The 20,995-nt window shown below is 38.8% G+C and overlaps 1 protein-coding gene across 1 annotated transcript in view; it reads right to left on the reverse strand.

The window, feature by feature from the left end:
* Window positions 1-244: 244 nt before the first annotated feature.
* Window positions 245-20,995, reverse strand: part of SLC13A4 (solute carrier family 13 member 4) — a 33,970-nt gene continuing 13,219 nt past the window's right edge. Inside the window, exons 3-16 of the mRNA XM_069763187.1 lie at window positions 19,485-19,621; window positions 15,538-15,719; window positions 15,194-15,248; window positions 13,488-13,527; window positions 13,310-13,387; window positions 13,024-13,211; window positions 10,183-10,302; window positions 10,002-10,103; window positions 6,911-7,012; window positions 6,617-6,723; window positions 6,337-6,470; window positions 4,761-4,922; window positions 4,532-4,669; window positions 245-3,586 (exon numbers count right to left, since the gene is read on the reverse strand). Of these exons, the coding sequence (XP_069619288.1) occupies window positions 3,449-3,586; window positions 4,532-4,669; window positions 4,761-4,922; window positions 6,337-6,470; window positions 6,617-6,723; window positions 6,911-7,012; window positions 10,002-10,103; window positions 10,183-10,302; window positions 13,024-13,211; window positions 13,310-13,387; window positions 13,488-13,527; window positions 15,194-15,248; window positions 15,538-15,719; window positions 19,485-19,621 (1,683 nt within the window). The 3' untranslated portion in view covers window positions 245-3,448. The remainder of the gene's footprint in view (window positions 3,587-4,531; window positions 4,670-4,760; window positions 4,923-6,336; window positions 6,471-6,616; window positions 6,724-6,910; window positions 7,013-10,001; window positions 10,104-10,182; window positions 10,303-13,023; window positions 13,212-13,309; window positions 13,388-13,487; window positions 13,528-15,193; window positions 15,249-15,537; window positions 15,720-19,484; window positions 19,622-20,995) is intronic.

The following is a 20,995-nucleotide window of genomic DNA, read 5'->3' on the forward strand; positions in this document are numbered from 1 at the left end:
CATGGTCAGTTTTTCGAGTCATGGCATCACACTTTAAATATTGCTGTGGGGTCATTTTTCTGCTCCTCACTATTGCCCAGCGGCATTCATTGATTTCTCCAAAAACAGCGCCACCCTTGTCCATGTGTTTGTTATTGGTATTACATCTCTATATAAGTGAACGGGGCTGAGCTAATGGACGTCCCATATGGTCGTCTAATCTTTACCTGCTCTTAGTTTGTCAGTTTACAAAACTAGTCCGATGGCTCGTAATTTACATTTAATTACAGTCAAACGTGTGATGTGAAGTTTTACAAAATTTTACACAATATATATATATTCTTTTTAATACTGAGAACTATTAATAATGTTGCAGTGATTATCTGGACTTGCATAATCTTTTATACTCTAGTCACACCCAGAGCTGCATTCAAAATTCTGCTGGTTTCTTGATCACACCCAGAGCTTCATTCAAACTTCTGCTGGATTCCTAGTCCCAGCCAGAGCTGCATTCAAACTTCTTCTGGTTTCCTAGTCCCACCCAGAGCTGCATTCAAACTTCTTCTGGTTTCCTAGTCCCACTCAGAGCTGCATTCAAACTTCTGCAGGTTTCCTAGTCCCACCCAGAGCTGCATTCAAACTTCTGCTGGTTTCCTAGTCCCACAAAGAGCTGCATTCAAACTTCTGCTTTTTTCTCAGTCCCACCCAGAGCTGCATTCAAACTTCTGCTTTTTTCTCAGTCCCACCCAGAGCTGCATTCAAACTTCTGCTGGTTTCCTAGTCCCACCCAGAGCTGCATTCAAACGTCTGCTGGTTTCCTAGTCCCACCCAGGGCTGCTTTCAAACTTCAGCTGGTTTCCTAGTCCCACCCAGAGCTGCATTCAAACTTCTGCTGGTTTCCTAGTCCCACCAAGAGCTGCAATCAAACTTCTGCTGGTTTCCCAGTCCCACCCAGAGCTGCATTCAAACTTCTGCTGGTTTCCTAGTCCCACCCAGAGCTGCATTCAAACTTCTGCTGGTTTCCTAGTCCCACCCAGAGCTGCATTCAAACTTCTGCTGGCTTCCTAGTCCCACCCAGAGCTGCATTCAAACTTCTGCTGGTTTCCTATTAGCTCCCATTCACACACTCACAAAGTAGGTGTAGGACCCCAAAGAGAGACTAGGAACCAGCAGAAATGTCATTGGAGGTTAAAGCTGGGCCAAAAAATAAGTTATTTCCATATGTTTGCCAGAGGTCGCCATCAGACGTGGTCAGGAATAGAGAGGTGGCCGCACGTGCATTGCTCTCTTTATTGAAGCTCCAAAAATTGCTGCGCATGCGCATCTTTCCTTTACTTTCTATAGGAAATTTAAAAATTGCTAAGTGAGCAACAATGAAGAGGTGGCCGCGCATGCGCTGCGCTCTCTATTCATTTCTATCAGGGCTCCAAAAATTGTCAAGCAATCTGGCAGGGAGTAATTTCTATGAGAAGGCGAATAATTGCTAAGCAAGTGGGATAGATGAGGGGTCACGCACGCACAGCTCGTTACTTTTTATTGTCGCTCTAACAATGATAGAGCGAACAGGAACAGACATGTGGCTGCACATGCGCACATCTCTTCATTTATAGCATCTCAGAAAATTGCTAAGCGAGTAGGACTAGAGAGAAGGGCGCGCATGCTCATCTCTTAGGGTACTTTCACACTAGCGTTTTTTTAAATCCGTCACAATGCGTCGTTTTGCAGAAAAAACGCATCTTGCAAAAGTGCTTGCAGGATGCGTTTTTTCCCCATACACTTCTATTGACGACGGATTTGCACACTTCGCATCCGTCTTGCGACTAATGCGTCGTGCTTTGGCGGACCGTCGGGAGAAAAAAACCCTACATGTAACGTTTTTTTCTCCCGACGGACCGCTTTTTCCGACCACGCATGCGCGGCTGGAACTCCGCCCCCACCTCCCCGCACCTTACAATGGGGCAGCGGATGCGCCGGAAAAATGCATCCGCTGCCTCCATTGTGCAATGCAGCAAACGCTAGCGTCGGAATCTCTCCCCGACGTATTGCGACGGGGAGATTCCGACGCTAGTGTGAAAGAAGCCTAAACTCTATAGGCGGTCTAAAAATTACTAGGCAAGAAAAAATGGTGAGGAAGGCGCGTATGCTCTTCTCTTAAACTATAGGCGGTCTAAAAATTACTAGGCAAGAAGGAATAGAGAGGATGGTGCGTATGCTCATCTCATTCTATAGGCGGTCTAAAAATTACTAGGCAAAAAGAAATACTGAGGAGTGCGCGTATGGTCTTCTCTTCCTTAAATTCTATTGGCGGTCTAAAAATTACTAGGCAAGAAGGAATAGAGAGGAGGGTGTGTATGCTCATCTCTTCCTTAAATTCTATAGGTTGTCCAAAAATTACTAGGCAAGAAGGAATAGAGATGAGGGCGCGCATGCTTATCTCTTCATTCAATTCTATAGGCGGTCTTAAATTACTACAAAAGAAGGAATAGAGAGGAGAGTGTGCATGCTCATCTCTTCATTAAATTCTATAGGCGGTCTAAAAATTAGTAGGCAAGAAGGAATAGAGAGGAAGGCGCGCATGCTTATCTCTTCATTCAATTCTATAGGCGGTCTAAAAATTACTAAGCAAGAAGGAATAGAGAGGAGGGCACGCATGCTCATCTCTTCCTTAAATTCTATAGGCGGTCTAAAAATTACTAAGCAAGAAGGAATAAAGATGAGGGCGCGCATGCTCATCTCTTCATTAAATTCTATAGGCGGTCTAAAAATTACTAAGCAAGAAGAAATAGAGAGGAGGGCGCGCATGCTCATCTCTTCATTAAATTCTATAGGTTGTCCAAAAATTACTAGGCGAGCAGGCATAGAGATGAGGGCGCGCATGCTCATCTCCATCATTTTCTATACAAGGTACAGCGTTCAAATTTAAGACCACAAAGAAAATTCTTAAGCAAGCAGCAATGGGGCGAATGAGCGTTGCAAATTTTTGGAACTTCCATAGAAGTTCCTGCTTGCTTAGCACTTGTCAGAGCTCCCATAGAAATGAATGGACAGAGATGCGCATGCGTTCCAGGTGAGAGCGCCCTTTTAACCAACGCACGCATGGCTGGGTTCACAAGGTGCCAAAGCGGAAGCTGCCCTCAATGATTGACCGGGTCTGTGCCATCCAATCACTGCAATAAATATTCATCCTGGGGGTTATGGAGAGTATTTACAGGTGGAGAAGGCTTTGGTTTCTGATCAGGGGTTTCCATAGGTGTGGGGGGGGCTCTATAATGCTATGCCAAGTATAGAGGGTCTCGCGCAGGGGCTTACGAGGCGGGGTTGTCCAAAGAGTGGTGCTTCCCCTTTAAATACATCCATCACGGAGAAGTAATACTGAGCGCTGGTTATGTCCTTTGGTGCAAAATTCGGTCTCCTGCCGCCATGTTCCTGCCCCCCTCCGAAAGTTCAGAGTCCCCCCCAAACCCTCGGATCACAGGTGCTGAGTGCTGTTCTGGATCACGGCCCAGTCCGGAAACGTGTTCAGCTGAAAGAGGCTGATGCCCCACGTGTTAATGGCGACCATGATGATGCCCAGACCGATCACGTTCACTCCCAGACCGGCCTTCACCTAGGGGGGGGGGAGAAGGAAATGATTAGTACTGATGACATGTTGTGCTCTAGTCACAGCCGGAGCTGCAGTCAATATTCTCCTGCTCAGTCTGTGGCACTGTGCATCTCCCTTCAACCTCTGCTGGTGTTTTTTTTTTTTTGGTGGATGAACCATTTCACTACCTCTAGACCACCAGGGATTATACAATTAACTATTTCACTACCCCTAGACCACCAGGGATTGTACAATTAACCATTTCACTACCTCTAGACCACCAGGGATTATACAATGAACCATTTCGCTACCTCTAGACCACCAGGGATTATACAATTAACTATTTCGCTACCCCTAGACCACCAGGGATTTTACAATGAACCATTTCACTACCTCTAGACCACCAGGGACTTTACAATGTACCATTTGACTACCCCTAGACCACCAGGGATTGTACAATTAACCATTTCACTACCTCTAAACCACCAAGGATTTTACAGTGAGCCATTTCACTACCTCTAGACCACCAGGGACTTTACAATGTACCATTTGACTACCCCTAGACCACCAGGGATTGTACAATTAACCATTTCACTACCTCTAAACCACCAGGGATTTTACAGTGAGCCATTTCACTACCTCTAGACCACCAGGGATTGTACAATTAACCATTTCACTACCTCTAAACCAACCGTGATTTTACAGTGAGCCATTTCACTACCTCTAAACCAACCGTGATTTACAGTGAGCCATTTCACTACCTCTAGACCACCAGGGATTTTACAATGAACCATTTCACTACCTCTAGACCACCAGGTATTTACCAACAACTATTTATCTAAATTTTTTAGGTGGATCTCTGCCCCTTTTAGGAGTCCAGCAGCTGGTTATGATGGATATTTCCATTCTGTGACAACAAGCCGAGATATTGATCTGTTAGCCGGGTGCAGACGTTTTTCCATCTCTTACCATATCTTTGATCTGGCAGTGCCCGTAGTTATATACGATGGCGTTCGGCGGGTTCCCGACAGGTAACATCACCGCGAAGGAGATGCACATGGCGACCGGAATCAGCGTGTATAAAGGGTTAATGTGAAGAGCTTCAGACTGCAAGATTGGGGGAGAGAAAGTCAGGAGTCGTCTGTAGGGAGCGGATCCTCTGCTTTCTGCCCGTGATCCCCATTGGGTCACTGCTTACCAGGCTGCACAGGATGGGCAGGAATATAGTGATGGTGGCCGGGTTACTGACGAACTCCGTCACCGCAGACACCAGGACACAAGCGAGGAGGCTGACGGCCCAGGACGGGAGGCTGCTCAGACACTCCATCTGATGGCCGATCCAAGTGGAGAGGCCGGAGGTCTGACAGAGAAACAACAAAAAAAAAAAAACACTTGCCCACCAGGGAATTTAAAATGACCCATTTTGCTACCTCCTGGGATTTTACAATGAATAATTTTTGGACCCCTATATCATCTGGAATTGTGCAGTACACCCCCTTCACTACCTCTAGACCACCAGGAATATTACCATGACCTATTTTACTACCCCTAGACCACCAGGTGTTTTACAACAATCCACATGCCTTGGACCACCAGGTATTTTGCAAAGACTGATTTTCCTGCCCCTAAGCATCAGAGAATTTACAATATATCTTTTCACTACCTCTAGACTACCAGGGATCTTGCGATTAACCATTTCACTACTAGGCGCCAGGGATTTTACAATTAGCCATTTTACTATTCATAGTCCACATGGCATTTCACAATAAATCATTTCACAACCCTTAGAGACATAGAAGTTTACAATAAACTTTTTTCACTTCCCCCTAGACCACCAGGGATTTTACTACGAACCATTTCACTACCTCAAGGCCACCATGGGTTTTACGGTGAATCAAGTCACTACTCATTGTCCACTTGGAATTTCACAATAATCCAATTCACTCTAGACTAGCAGTGATTTTTACAATAAACCATTTCACTACCCCCTAGACCACCAGGGATTATACAATAAACCATTTTACTACTTGTAGACCACCAGTGATTTTACAGGGAGTCATTTCATCAGCCCTAGAACATCAGGTCTTTTACAATAAAGCATTTAAATTCCCCTAGACCACCAGGAACTTTACAAAGAACTAGTTCACTACCCCAAGATCACTAGGGATTTTACGATGAACCATTTTACTACCAGGAATTTTACAAAGAACCATTTATCTACCCTTAGACCACCATGGATTTTACGAAAAACCATGTCACTACTCTTAAACCACCAGGAATTTTTACAGTGAACCATTTTACTACCCCGTAGACCACCAGGGATTTTTTACAAAGAACCATTTGACTAACCTTGGGTTCCAGGGGTTTATAAAGTGCTATTTCACTACCCCCTAGGCCACCAGGGATTTAAAAAAAAAATCCACCACCTCTAGACCACCAGGGATTTTAAAATAAACCATTTTACTACTACAAAGTACCAGTGACTTTACAATAAATCAATTCACTACCTCTTGACCACCAGGGATATTAAATTCTGAGAGCAAGTAGAAATGATGAGTGGGGTGGTTGTGTGCCTTATTTAATTACTCATTTTCTATAAACCTGGCCCTGCCAGCTGTTAATCATAGCCCACCGGTTATAGGCACCATTCACATGACTTGGAATAGGATTTCAATAGCACCAATGACAGAAGGGTGCTTCTGACCCTATGACAACTCTTCCTGGTCATGCCGTCATTACCAGCTGCTGTCCCTCCTTATTCTGAGAAATCTTACTTTACACCCAGCAGCCAGGGCGTAGCCGCCTCCAACCAGCACCACGATCTCCCAGGGCATGTGCTTCTGGAATTCGTGCCAGGTCAGCATGGGTCCTCCCAGGTGCGGCCCGTCTTCTTTGTTCTCACCCCGTCCTAGGGACAAAAATCACATCAGGAGAGTGTAACCATTCACCCAAAGAAGTATCAGAGTCCCAGGAGCACAGAAGGCATCACACAGAAACTCACACATTGCCCTCATGATCAGTGCCGGACTTTATCCTTCCTCTGAGAATTCTCACCTGACTCCCTTTTTCCAGTGCAGAAAAATTGAGGTTTCTTAGATGGAATCAGGAACAAAAGGAATCCGAGGAACACCGAGACCGTAGCGTCCGTCCTAAAACCATTCCTGAAACAAAAGCAGATGGTGGGATAGGCAAGCGAGGCAGCAGCCTAAGGGAGCTGAATGGTATGAGCTCCTTACAGCATACACCTTACCTCTACAGTCAGGAAGATTATCGAAGAAGAATACAGTCAGGCCGGAATAGCAGATAAAAGGAAACAATAGACTGAATTCTCAAGATTTAATAACTTACTTTTCAAATAGCGATTCCCAACCAGGAACAAACCCAGGTTCCCGTGTAAACCACAGCAGGGTCATCAGTACAAAGAAGAAGACCGTGACCTTTTCTGGGTAACTACAAAAGGAAATACAAATGCTGAAATACGTGATAAATTCATGACTGAATCTTTTGCTTCTGTGGTCACTAAAATATTAGACCTAAATAGCACTGATTACAGTCAAATATAATACATATACACTAACTGCATCTGGACATAGTAACCTTACAGCACTGACTGCAACCGAACATGGTAACCTTACAGCACTGACTGCAACCGGACATAGTAACCTTACAGCACTGACTGCAACCGGACATAGTAACCTTACAGCACTGACTGCAACCGGACATAGTAACCTTACAGCACTGACTGCAACCGGACATAGTAACCTTACAGCACTGACTGCAACCGGACATAGTAACCTTACAGCACTGACTGCAACCGGACATAGTAACCTTACAGCACTGACTGTAACCGGACATAGTAACCTTACAGCACTGACTGCACCTTGGCTTATTAACCATACAGCACGGGCTGCAACTACACTTAGTAATATTACAGTACTGACTGCAAATACACATAATAACCTCATAGCACTGACTGAAACTATACTTAGTAATCTTATAGCACTGGCTGCGACTATACCTAATAATATTACAGCTCTGACTGCAGCTGGGCACAGTAAACCTACAGCACTGACTGCACCTTCACTTATTATCCTTACAGCACTGGCTGCAACTACTGTATACTTAGTAACCTTACAGCTCTGAGTGCAATTACACATAATCACCTTACAGCTCTGACTGCAACACTTAGTAATCTTATAATACTGACAGCAACTACACATAGTAACCTTACAAGACTCACTGCAACTACACTTAGTAACCTTACAGCGGTGACTGCAATGACACATAGTAACCTTATAACACTGGCTGCAAATATAAATAGTAACCTTGCAGCACTGATTACAATTTCACTAAGTAATCTTATAGCACTGACAACTACACATTAACTTTTCATAATTGACCGCAACTACATTTAGTAACCTTACAGCACTGACCACAACTACACTTTGTAATCTTTAAACCGAAGTTGATATACAATACACAGTATGTCACAGTCAACACCTGTGCCTATACAGGGGATACATGTACAACAAAAATCCCATGCAACAATATCAAATAAACCCTACATAGAAAAAATTGCACGAACGAGATGAAAATCTAACAAAATAATTTTTATTGAACAAACCACATATAAAATTAATTACAACCAATCTATGGGATACTCTGATGAGTGACAACTACAATGAGGCTACAAACATGCATATAGTAGTACAAATATCCCTAATAAATAACAGCACGTGTGCATAGTGAGTTCCTATATAATAGAACTAAATCCACTAAGCTGGTAAAGAGCATCCAGCAGCACCACCAAAACAGATATTAGGGAGATTAAAACAAAATGTGCAGCATATTTACCTCAGACCTGCGGCGCCACCACCCCTACGCGCGTTTCGGCGTGCGTGCCTTCTTCCAGGGCGCCGCAGGTCTGAGGTAAATATGCTGCACATTTTGTTAATTTTATATGTGGTTTGTTCAATAAAAATTATTTTGTTAGATTTTGATCCCGTTCATGCAATTTTTTCTATGTAGGGTTTACTTTGTAATCTTATAACACTAACAACAGCTACACATAGTAACCTTACAGTACTGGCTGCAACTACACATAGTGACATTACAGCACTGGCTACAACTACACTTTGTAATTTTGCAGCACTGACAGTGACTACCCTTACAGTTCTGGCTGCAACTAAACAAAGTAACCTTATAACACTGCAACTACACGTAGTAATCTTACAACACTGACCACAACTACACATAATAACCTTACAGCACTGACTGCAACTACACTAAGTAATCTTACAGCACTGACTACAACTACACTAAGTAATCTTAGAGCACTGACTGCAACTACACTAAGTAATCTTATAGCACTGACTGCAACTACACTAAGTAATCTTATAGCACTGACTGCAACTACGCTAAGTAATCTTACAGCACTGACTGCAACTCGCTAAGTAATCTTACAGCACTGACTGCAACTACACTAAGTAATCTTACAGCACTGACTGCAACTACACTAAGTAATCTTACAGCACTGACTGCAACTACACTAAGTAATCTTACAGCACTGACTGCAACTACACTAAGTAATCTTATAGCACTGACTGCAACTACACTAAGTAACCTTACAGCACTGACTGCAACTACACTAAGTAACCTTACAGCACTGACTGCAACTACACTAAGTAATCTTACAGCACTGACTGCAACTACACTAAGTAATCTTAAAGCACTGACTGCAACTACACTAAGTAATCTTACAGCACTGACTGCAACTACACTAAGTAACCTTACAGCACTGACTGCAACTACACTAAGTAATCTTACAGCACTGACTGCAACTACACTAAGTAATCTTACAGCACTGACTGCAACTACACTAAGTAATCTTACAGCACTGACTGCAACTACACTAAGTAACCTTACAGCACTGACTGCAACTACACTAAGTAATCTTAAAGCACTGACTGCAACTACACTAAGTAATCTTACAGCACTGACTGCAACTACACTAAGTAATCTTACAGCACTGACTGCAACTACACTAAGTAATCTTACAGCACTGACTGCAACTACACTAAGTAATCTTACAGCACTGACTGCAACTATACATAGTAACCTTACAGCACTGACTGCAACTATACATAGTAACCTTACAGCACTGACTGCAACTACACTAAGTAATCTTATAGCACTGACTGCAACTACACTAAGTAATCTTATAGCACTGACTGCAACTACACTAAGTAATCTTACAGCACTGACTGCATCTACACTTAGTAACCTTATAGCTCTGGTAGTCATGCTCCCCCTTCTCTGATTGTGTTTGGTAATGAAGATCTCTAATTCACGAGACAAATAGTATTATATGTTTAGTGTCAGTCAAAACTGCACAATTAGAATCAGTGACTTTTGATGACGTGTTTAGCGAATCTTGTACCTCATTTTCCCCAACTGCTCGTATTCCTCCTGGATGCGTCGCTCTGACAACTCCTCCTGTTTGGTCTTCTTATTCTTACTGAGGGAACAGGTTTCCCTAAAACTAAAGATTTAATAAAGTCCAAATCATAAATGGCAATGGAAGTAAAAATGGGTCAAATATTGTCCTGAGTGTCACTTACTTGCAGCCAAGAAATAACCAATGCAACCAGACCCAGGTCAGAAATAGGACGATGACTGTAATGGGCAAACTAAACACAAACCAGGTACCAAAGTTCACAACCTCAGCGTCCGGGTACCGACTACAATGTAAAAAAATATATATATACATTCAGTTCCATGTTCTTGTGCCTGGGGGCAGCATTATAGTAGTTATATTCTTGTACATAGGGGCAGTATTATAGCAGTTATATTCTTGCACATAGGGGCAGTATTATAGCAGTTATATTCTTGTACATAGGGGCAGTATTATAGTAGTTTTATAGTTTTATTCTTGTACACAGGAGCAGTATTATAATAGTTATATTCTTGTACATAGAGGCAGTATTATAGTTGTTATATTTTTGTACATAGGGGCAGTATTATAGTAGTTTTATAGTTTTATTCTTGTACACAGGAGCAGTATTCTAATAGTTATATTTTTGTACATAGGGGCAGTATTATAGTAGTTATATTCTTGTACATAGGGGCAGTATTATAGTAGTTATATTCTTGTACATAGTGGCAGTATTATAGTAGTTATATTCTTGTACATAGGGGCAGTATTATAGTAGTTTTATAGTTTTATTCTTGTACACAGGAGCAGTATTATAATATTTATATTCTTGTATTGAGGGGGCAGTATTATAGTAGTTATATTCTTGTACATAGGGGCAGTATTATAGTAGTTATATTCTTGTACATAGGGGACAGTATTATAGTAGTTATATTCTTGTACATAGGGGCAGTATTATAGTAGATATATTCTTGTATATAGGGGCAGTATTATAGTAGTTTTATAGTTTTATTCTTGTACACAGGAGCAGTATTATAATATTTATATTCTTGTATAGAGGGGGCAGTATTATAGTAGTTATATTCTTGTACATAGGAGCAGTATTATAGTAGTTATATTCTTGTATATAGGGACAGTATTATAGTAGTTATATTCTTGTACATAGGGGCAGTATTATAGTACTTATATTCTTGTACATAGGAGCAGTATTATAGTAGTTATATTCTTGTACATAGGGACAGTATTATAGTAGTTATATTCTTGTACATAGGGGACAATATTATAGTAGTTATATACTTGTACATAGGGGAGAGTATTATAGTTGTTATATTCTTGTACATAGGGGCAGTATTATAGTAGTTATATTCTTGTACATAGGGGCAGTATTATAGTAGTTATATTCTTGTACATAGGGAGCAGTATTATAGTAGTTATATTCTTGTACATAGGAGCAGTATTATAGTAGCTATATTCATGTACATAGGGGACAATATTATAGTAGATATATTCTTGTATATAGGGGCAGTATTATAGTAGATATATTCTTGTACATAGAGGCATTATTATAGTAGTTATATTCTTGTACATAGGGGCAGTATTATAGTAGTTACATTCTTGTACATAGGAGCAGTATTATAGTAGTTATATTCTTGTACATAGGGGCAGTATTATAGTAGATATATTCTTGTACATAGAGGCAGTATTATGGTAGTTATATTCTTGTACATAGGGGCATTATTATAGTAGTTATATTCTTGTACATAGGGGCAGTATTATAGTAGTTACATTCTTGTACATAGGAGCAGTATTATAGTAGTTGTATTCTTGTATATAGGGGCAGTATTATAGTAGATATATTCTTGTACATAGGAGCAGTATTATAGTAGTTATATTCTTGTACATAGGGGCAGTATTATAGTAGTTATATTCTTGTACATAGTGGCAGTATTATAGTAGTTATATTCTTGTACATAGGAGCAGTATTATAGTAGTTATATTCTTGTACATAGGAGCAGTATTATAGTAGTTATGTTCTTGTACAGAGGGGCAGTATTACAGTAGTTATATTCTTGTACATAGGGACAGTATTATAGTAGTTATATTCTTGTACATAGGGGACAATATTATAGTAGTTATATACTTGTACATAGGGGAGAGTATTATAGTAGTTATATTCTTGTACATAGGGGCAGTATTATAGTAGTTATATTCTTGTACATAGGAGCAGTATTATAGTAGTTATATTCTTGTACATAGGGGCAGTATTATAGTAGTTATATTCTTGTACAGAGGGGCAGTATTACAGTAGTTATATTCTTGTACATAGGGACAGTATTATAGTAGTTATATTCTTGTACATAGGGGACAATATTATAGTAGTTATATACTTGTACATAGGGGAGAGTATTATAGTTGTTATATTCTTGTACATAGGGGCAGTATTATAGTAGTTATATTCTTGTATATAGGAGCAGTATTATAGTAGTTATATTCTTGTACATAGGGAGCAGTATTATAGTAGTTATATTCTTGTACATAGGAGCAGTATTATAGTAGCTATATTCATGTACATAGGGGACAATATTATAGTAGTTATATTCTTGTACATAGGGACAGTATTATAGTAGTTATATTCTTGTACATAGGAGCAGTATTATAGTAGTTATATTCTTGTACATAGGAGCAGTATTATAGTAGTTATATTCTTGTACATAGGAGCAGTATTATAGTAGTTATATTCTTGTACATAGGAGCAGTATTATAGTAGTTATATTCTTGTACATAGGAGCAGTATTATAGTAGTTATATTCTTGTACATAGGAGCAGTATTATAGTAGTTATATTCTTGTACATAGGAGCAGTATTATAGTAGCTATATTCATGTACATAGGTGACAATATTATAGTAGTTATATTCTTGTACATAGGGGCGGTATTATAGTAGTTATATCCTTCTACGCATTTGGCAATATTATAATAGTTCTATACTTGCACATTGATATAATAGGGGAAACAGCTCCAGTTCTTACTTCTTAAAGTGCTCTAGAAAAATGAGGCTGGTGGAGGTCCCAATAATGGTTGTGAGCCCACCGATGGTCGCTGCATAGGAGATGCTTAGTGACAGGCACTTGCAGATCATATGGTCATGTTTAGATCTATATTTTCCTTGTGTCTTTGGGTCCTTGGACTCAGTGGATGGAAGAACTAGAATTTGGGTCTATGAAGGAAAATGAAAATTATACTTGGATTCCATTTCTTGTGCGGTACGCTGTGGGGGTCTCTGTGTGCCGCCATTAGGAGACTGCACTGCTCTACCTGAGGAAGTGACTGCCCATTAGTTGGGGTCTTCACTATTCTCATTGGGTTGGCAATCATATGAACGCCATTCAGATTCTGATGGTAGAAAGGAAAGAAATATATGAAGATCTGTCAGAGCTGTGACATCCTCTGCATCCACCCTCTTCATGCTGATATTGTATAGCAGTAAGTTTACCTTGCTTTGTATAAGTTTGCTGAGATCCTTGGCTGTTGCCCTAGGATAAAAAAAAGTATATGTGAAGTAGTTAATCAATTCACCTGAAATATAAGTAATTATATGGATTTAATTAAGATTTTTGCCTTGTGGTATGTCCTGAAGAAGGAGTCATGTATAGTCCGAAACGCGTAGAATAAACCACTGTTCAACTATACAATTGGTCTGTTTTTGGATGTGCCGGTAGCGTGGATCAAAATCCACAAATCCTCCTTTTAAGCGATTTAACTACAGTCGCACGCCGACCGGTGGATCTGCGGCAGCCGGCAATATATGCTTTTGAATATTCTACATCAGGTGTGCAGGTAATTTTACAGGTAAATCCTCTATAATTTGTGAGATAAGACACTATTTGCTCAAGTTATTTTACTAATTCCACAAGCTGGAAATGCCCGCCAAGTTTGAAACTTGCGGTTCTACAAGTAGGAAGCATCCACCTATACCTTCAAGAGTAAGAAATGGCAACTGAGCTCTGAACTTGTGGCTCTACAAGTAGGAAGTGTCCACTGATCTCTCAACTTTCTGCTCCATATGTAGCGAAGACCCAATGAGTTCTGAACTTGTGGCTCCACAAGTATGAAATGCCCACTGAGTTCAAAATTTGCAGCTCCACAAATAGTAAACGTCACTGAGCTCTGAACTTCCAGCACCACAAGTAGGAAACGCCCAATGAACTGTTAACTTGTATCTCCGCAAGTAGGAAACGCCCAATGAACTCTTAACTTGTATCTCAGCAAGTAGGAAACGCCCAATGAACTCTTAAATTGTATCTCAGCAAGTTGGAAACGCCCAATGAACTCTTAACTTGTATCTCAGCAAGTAGGAAACGCCCAATGAACTCTTAACTTGTATCTCAGCAAGTAGGAAACGCCCAATGAACTCTTAAATTGTATCTCAGCAAGTTGGAAACGCCCAATGAACTCTTAACTTGTATCTCAGCAAGTAGGAAACGCCCAATGAACTCTTAACTTGTATCTCAGCAAGTAGGAAACGCCCAATGAACTCTTAACTTGTATCTCAGCAAGTAGGAAACGCCCAATGAACTCTTAACTTGTATCTCAGCAAGTAGGAAACGCCCAATGAACTGTTAACTTGTATCTCCGCAAGTAGGAAACGCCCAATGAACTCTTAACTTGTATCTCCGCAAGTAGGAAACACTCACTGAGCCCTGAATTTTCAACTCCACCACAATAAAACGCCAACTGAGCTCTGAACTTGCAGCTGCAGAAGTAGAGAACACCAACCGGGTACTAAACTTTTAGATCCACCATTAGGAAATTCCCATTCAGTTTGGAACGTGTATCTTCACTGTTAAAAAATGCCCACTGAACTCTGAACTTGCAGCTCCACAAGTAGGAAACACTTAATGAACTTTTAACTTGCAACCCAACAAGTAGGAAACGCTCACTGAGCGCCGAACTTTCTTCTCCAAAACGAGGAAACACCAACTGAGCTCTGAACTTGCAGTTCCACAAGTAGAAAATGCCCACTGAACACTAAACTTGCAGCCCGGTCAGTAGGAAATGCCCACTAAGGTTGGAACGTGCAGCCCTACAAAAATGAACTGTTAAAGATACATAGTAACAAAACAAAAAATAATTTTGTTGTATGAAAGTGCTCATATATTTTCTACATTTATTGTGATTCATCTGTTGAGTTTTACTTACTCCTCATTGATGAATATGAGTTCAATTGAAGGTTGGTTCTGCTTCTCCTTCCCACCTGCAAAATCCAAAAATTATTTGGATCATTTTTTATAAGGTCTATATATATATATGAAGAGAAACTTACAGATGTTACATTAATGTTCTATCATCAGTGGAGATCTTGGAGACCTCTGGGGGCTTTTATGAGTGTTGTTATAGAGGGGCAACTTGGCAATATCAAGGATCGGTTAGAAGTTAACAACTTAATGTATAGGGTGCTCTACTATAGTGGAGGGGTTAAAGGAATTTCTGAGGTGTAAGATACTAAAACGTTAAAGATTTATATATATGTAGGTGACAGTGACCTTTCTGTTGTGTATTATCTGATGCAGTAGAGCCACTGACTACAGTTCCTTCATGCTCCTCATCAGCACTTGTCAGCTGCTGCAGAACTGCATCAACAATGGGCATCACCATAGCAGTGGATGACGTATTAGAAAGCCACATGGACAGCAGAGCAGTGCAGCACATAAAGCACATTAACAGCCTGGAAAAAAAACAAAAGTCACAAATACATTTCTTATCCATCCAAAATTCACCAAAACTACAACATTGTTTCATATTCCTGTACATAGGGGCAGTATTATATTAGTTATATTCTTGTACATAGGGGGCAGTATTATATTAGTTATATTCTTGTACATAGGAGCAGTATTATAGTAGTTATATAACTGTACATAGGAGCAGTATTATAGTAGTTATATTCTTGTACATAGGAGCAGTATTATAGTAGTTATATTCTTGTACATAGGAGCAGTATTATAGTAGTTATATTCTTGTACATAGGAGCAGTATTATAGTAGTTATATTCTTGTACATAGAGACAGTATTATAGTAGTTATATTCTTGTACATGGGGCAGTATTATAGTAGTTATATTCTTGTATATAGGAGCAGTATTATAGTAGTTATATTCTTGTACATGGGGCAGTATTATAGTAGTTATATTCTTGTATATAGGAGCAGTATTATAGTAGTTATATTCTTGTACTGTACATAGGAGCAGTATTATAGTATTTATATTCTTGTACATAGGGTACAGTATTGAAGACACAAAAGAGAATAGTAAAACCAAAAACACTCAGTTTGAAAAAATGTTGCAGTAATCCGCAAGTGCTAGTAAAAGATGTAAAAAACAGGGTATTTGGTTGATACGTTTTTTGCAAAAAATGTATACTAAGCTGCTCTACCAATCTTCACGGTATACCCTTATCAGAGCAGTCCTAACTAATGTATGCAATCCCTATCTGATGTATTTAAAAACCTGATCATCTGTATATAACCTGTGTGAACAGGGTTCAGAGAGGAAAAATCCATGTGTGCATACAGGGTAGAACAGCTTTTGTGCAGATAGCCCAAGAGGAGTGGTGGAACTCCCCAGTCTTGTAGACACAAGAGAACAATTATGGAAACAGGAACACATGGGCTACTTGCACAGTGAACAAGTCTGTATGATCATGTTCACACACCACCAAGAAACCTGAAGACACAAAAGAGAATAGTAAAACCAAAAACACTCAGTTTGAAAAAATGTTGCAGTAATCCGCAAGTGCTAGTAAAAGATGTAAAAAACAGGGTATTTGGTTGATACGTTTTTTGCAAAAAATAGGGTACAGTATTATAGTAGTTATATTCTTGTACATAGGGGCAGTATTACCGTATATTAGTTATTTTCTTGTACAAAAGAGCAGCATTATAGTAGTTAAATTCCTGTACATAGAGACAGTATTATAGTAGTTATATTCTTGTACATATGAGCAGTATTATAGTAGTTATATTCTTGTATATAGGAGCAGTATTATAGTAGTTATATTCTTGTACTGTACATAGGAGCAGTATTATAGTATTTATATTCTTGTACATAGAGACAGTATTATAGTAGTTATATTCTTGTACATAGGGGGAGTATTATAGTAGTTATATTCTTGTACATAGGGGTAGTATTATAGTAGTTATATTCTTGTACATAGGAGCAGTATTATAGTAGTTATATTCTTGTACAAAAGAGCAGCATTATAGTATTTATAGTCTTGTACATAGGGAGCAGTATTATAGTAGTTATAGTCTTGTACATATGGGCAGTATTATAGTAGTCATATTCCTGTACATAGGGACAGTATTATAGTAGTTATAGTCTTATACATTGGGGCAGTATTATAGTAGTTATATTCTTGTACATAGGGGCAGTATTATAGTAGTTATATTCTTGTACATAGGAGCAGTATTATAGTTGTTATATTCATGTACATAGGAACAGTATTATAGTAGTTATATTCTTGTACATAGGGAGCAGTATTATAGCAGTTATATTCTTGTACATAGGAGCAGTATTATAGTAGTTATATTCTTGTACATAGGGGACAGTATTATAGTAGTTATATTCTTGTATATGGGGCAGTATTATAGTAGTTATATTCTTGTACATAGGGGCAGTATTATAGTAGTTATATTCTTGTACATAGGGGCAGTATTATAGTAGTTATATTCTTGTACATAGGGGCAGTATTATAGTAGTTATATTCTTGTACATAGGAGCAGTATTATAGTAGTTATATTCTTGTACATAGGGGCAGTATTATAGTAGTTATATTCTTGTACATAGGGGCAGTATTATAGTAGTTATATTCTTGTACATAGGAGCAGTATTATAGTAGTTATATTCTTGTACATAGGGGCAGTATTATAGTAGTTATATTCTTGTACATAGGAGCAGTATTATTGTAGTTATATTCTTGTACATAGGGGCAGTATTATAGTAGTTATATTCTTGTACATAGGAGCAGTATTATAGTAGTTATATTTTTGTACATAAGGGACAGTATTATAGTAGTTATATTCTTGTATATGGGGCAGTATTATAGTAGTTATATTCTTGTACATAGGGGCAGTATTATAGTAGTTATATTCTTGTACATAGGAGCAGTATTATAGTAGTTATATTCTTGTACATAGGAGCAGTATTATAGTAGTTATATTTTTGTACATAGGAACAGTATTATAGTAGTTATATTCTTGTACATAGGGGCAGTATTATAGTAGTTATATTCTTGTACATAGGAGCAGTATTATAGTAGTTATATTCTTGTACATAGGGGCAGTATTATAGTAGTTATATTCTTGTATATGGGGCAGTATTATAGAAGTTATATTCTTGTACATAGGAGCAGTATTATAGTAGTTATATTCTTGTACATAGGGGCAGTATTATAGTAGTTATATTCTTGTACATAGGAGCAGTATTATTGTAGTTATATTCTTGTACATAGGGGCAGTATTATAGTAGTTATATTCTTGTACATAGGAGCAGTATTATAGTAGTTATATTCTTGTACATAGGGGCAGTATTATAGTAGTTATATTCTTGTATATGGGGCAGTATTATAGAAGTTATATTCTTGTACATAGGAGCAGTATTATAGTAGTTATATTCTTGTACATAGGGGCAGTATTATAGTAGTTATATTCTTGTACATAGGAGCAGTATTATTGTAGTTATATTCTTGTACATAGGGGCAGTATTATAGTAGTTATATTCTTGTACATAGGAGCAGTATTATAGTAGTTATATTTTTGTACATGAGGGACAGTATTATAGTAGTTATATTCTTGTATATGGGGCAGTATTATAGTAGTTATATTCTTGTACATAGGGGCAGTATTATAGTAGTTATAATCTTGTACATAGGGAGCAGTGTTATAGTAGATATACTCTTGTACATAGGGACAGTATTATAGTAGTTATATTCTAGTACATAGGGAGCATAATTATAGTAGTTATATTCTTGTACATAGGGGCAGTATTATAGTAGTTATATTCTAGTACATAGGGGGCATAATTATAGTAGTTATATTCTTGTACATAGGGGGCAGTATTATAGTAGTTATATTCTTGTACATAGGGGGCAGTATTATAGTAGTTATATTCTTGTACATAGGGGCAGTATTATAGTAGTTATATTCTTGTACATAGGGGCAGTATTATAGTAGTTATATTCCTGTATATAGGGAGCAGTATTATAGTAGTTATATTCTTGTACATAGGGGCAGTATTATAGTAGTTATATTCTTGTACATAGGTGCAGTATTATAGTAGTTATATTCTTGTACATAGGGGCAGTATTATAGTAGTTATATTCTAGTACATAGGGAGCATAATTATAGTAGTTATATTCTTGTACATAGGGGCAGTATTATAGTAGTTATATTCTAGTACATAGGGAGCATAATTATAGTAGTTTTTTGCACATACTCACATTCCCGGTTTGGCTCCAGACACCATGACCATTCTTAGAGCAATTCTCCTATGAAGATTCCATTTTTCCACCGAAGCTGCCAAGCAGATGACCCCCATGAGCAGAAGTGTTGTGTTCTTCACATATTCTGCAGCCACCTGTAAAGAAAATTGCCATAATTCCCTTTTTTTAATACATTGATGTTTCAAAATTATTGCAAAGGTATGACAAAAAGCGATTTTACACATCCGGATGAAAAGCACTTGTTTTGTTTTATGCAATCCAGTATTATAGATCTGGAACAATCCACTTTGCAGCTGCTGTAAGGCGAGAGAGTCCTGGTCTATTTGTGCTGACATCTGGTGGTCGATATGGGTATTACAATATTTTTTAACAACCGGGACTTTAAAAATAAGTCTTTTGGGAGTTAGTACCACCTGATGTGACTAGTTGCTTATTGATTTGATAGTCCAGTTGCTGGTAAATTCGCATGTGTTGTGTGGCATTAGTCTTTATAGCCGGAGAAGTCACGATTTCTTGTGGATCATGAATTCTTCAGCCATCAGAAAACCATTATCTTAGCCGAATTTTGTGATCAGTGAGAACAATAAATTTCACTTGCTTCCAAGGCGATGGGAGGTCAGAGAAAAAATGTGGGACCATATGTGAAAATAAGAGTGAGGAATGTACAAGTCTGATCATTTCTATGGATCGCAGCCATCTTTAACACCTCAGACTCCAATCTGCTCATATTTAGTCAGTTGGCGGTGGAGTGGTGTTACGTAACTACATCGAAAATACACAATCCTCATGTATCGGTTAAGCTGGAGTAGCAGCACTTTCTTCGCTGACAACCGATATTCTTTCCTCAGGTGAAGTTGTCAGGCTCCGCCCCATTGTCGAGTTTTACACCTGGGTGACACCATCGCCTACTCCTACAGTTATACCCTCCAAATCCTCCCCCTAGTTACACAACTGTCTAAAAATACTTTGTGTTCCAATTTTTCACCATTTTTAAGATCTGTGCTTCCTGTCGGTGAATAGAATCGTTCACTGTTTCCATCCAGAAGATCGAAAAAAAATTAGGGTTTAGGTAAATGAAACTGGAAAATGTAGTTAATTCTTCCCCGTTTCAGCTATTTCTCTGCGTTATCCCATGTATCGTCCATTATATTTCGTGAAAATATCTTAAGAATGTTAAATAATACCGCCATATAGTGCAGAATATCAGATTTGGGCAGTGCTTACATATACCAATCCTGGCATTAAAAAAAAAAAAAATTTTAAAAGTCAAAATGGCACTAAATAATGCCACCTCACAGACCCTGTGTAGTACTGCTTACAGTGAACAGATAACAACGCCATATAGTGCAAAAGGGACAGTGATATACGGCAACAATATGCATACCCTATATAGTAGTGTTTATTGGAACACATAATAGTGCCATATAGTGCAAATGTGACAGTAATATATGGTAACACTATACATATCCTATATAGTAGTGTTTACAGTGAAAACTAAATAGTGCCAT

The sequence above is a fragment of the Ranitomeya imitator genome, chromosome 4 (assembly GCF_032444005.1).
Source record: "Ranitomeya imitator isolate aRanImi1 chromosome 4, aRanImi1.pri, whole genome shotgun sequence".
Taxonomy (NCBI): Eukaryota; Metazoa; Chordata; class Amphibia; order Anura; family Dendrobatidae; genus Ranitomeya; species Ranitomeya imitator.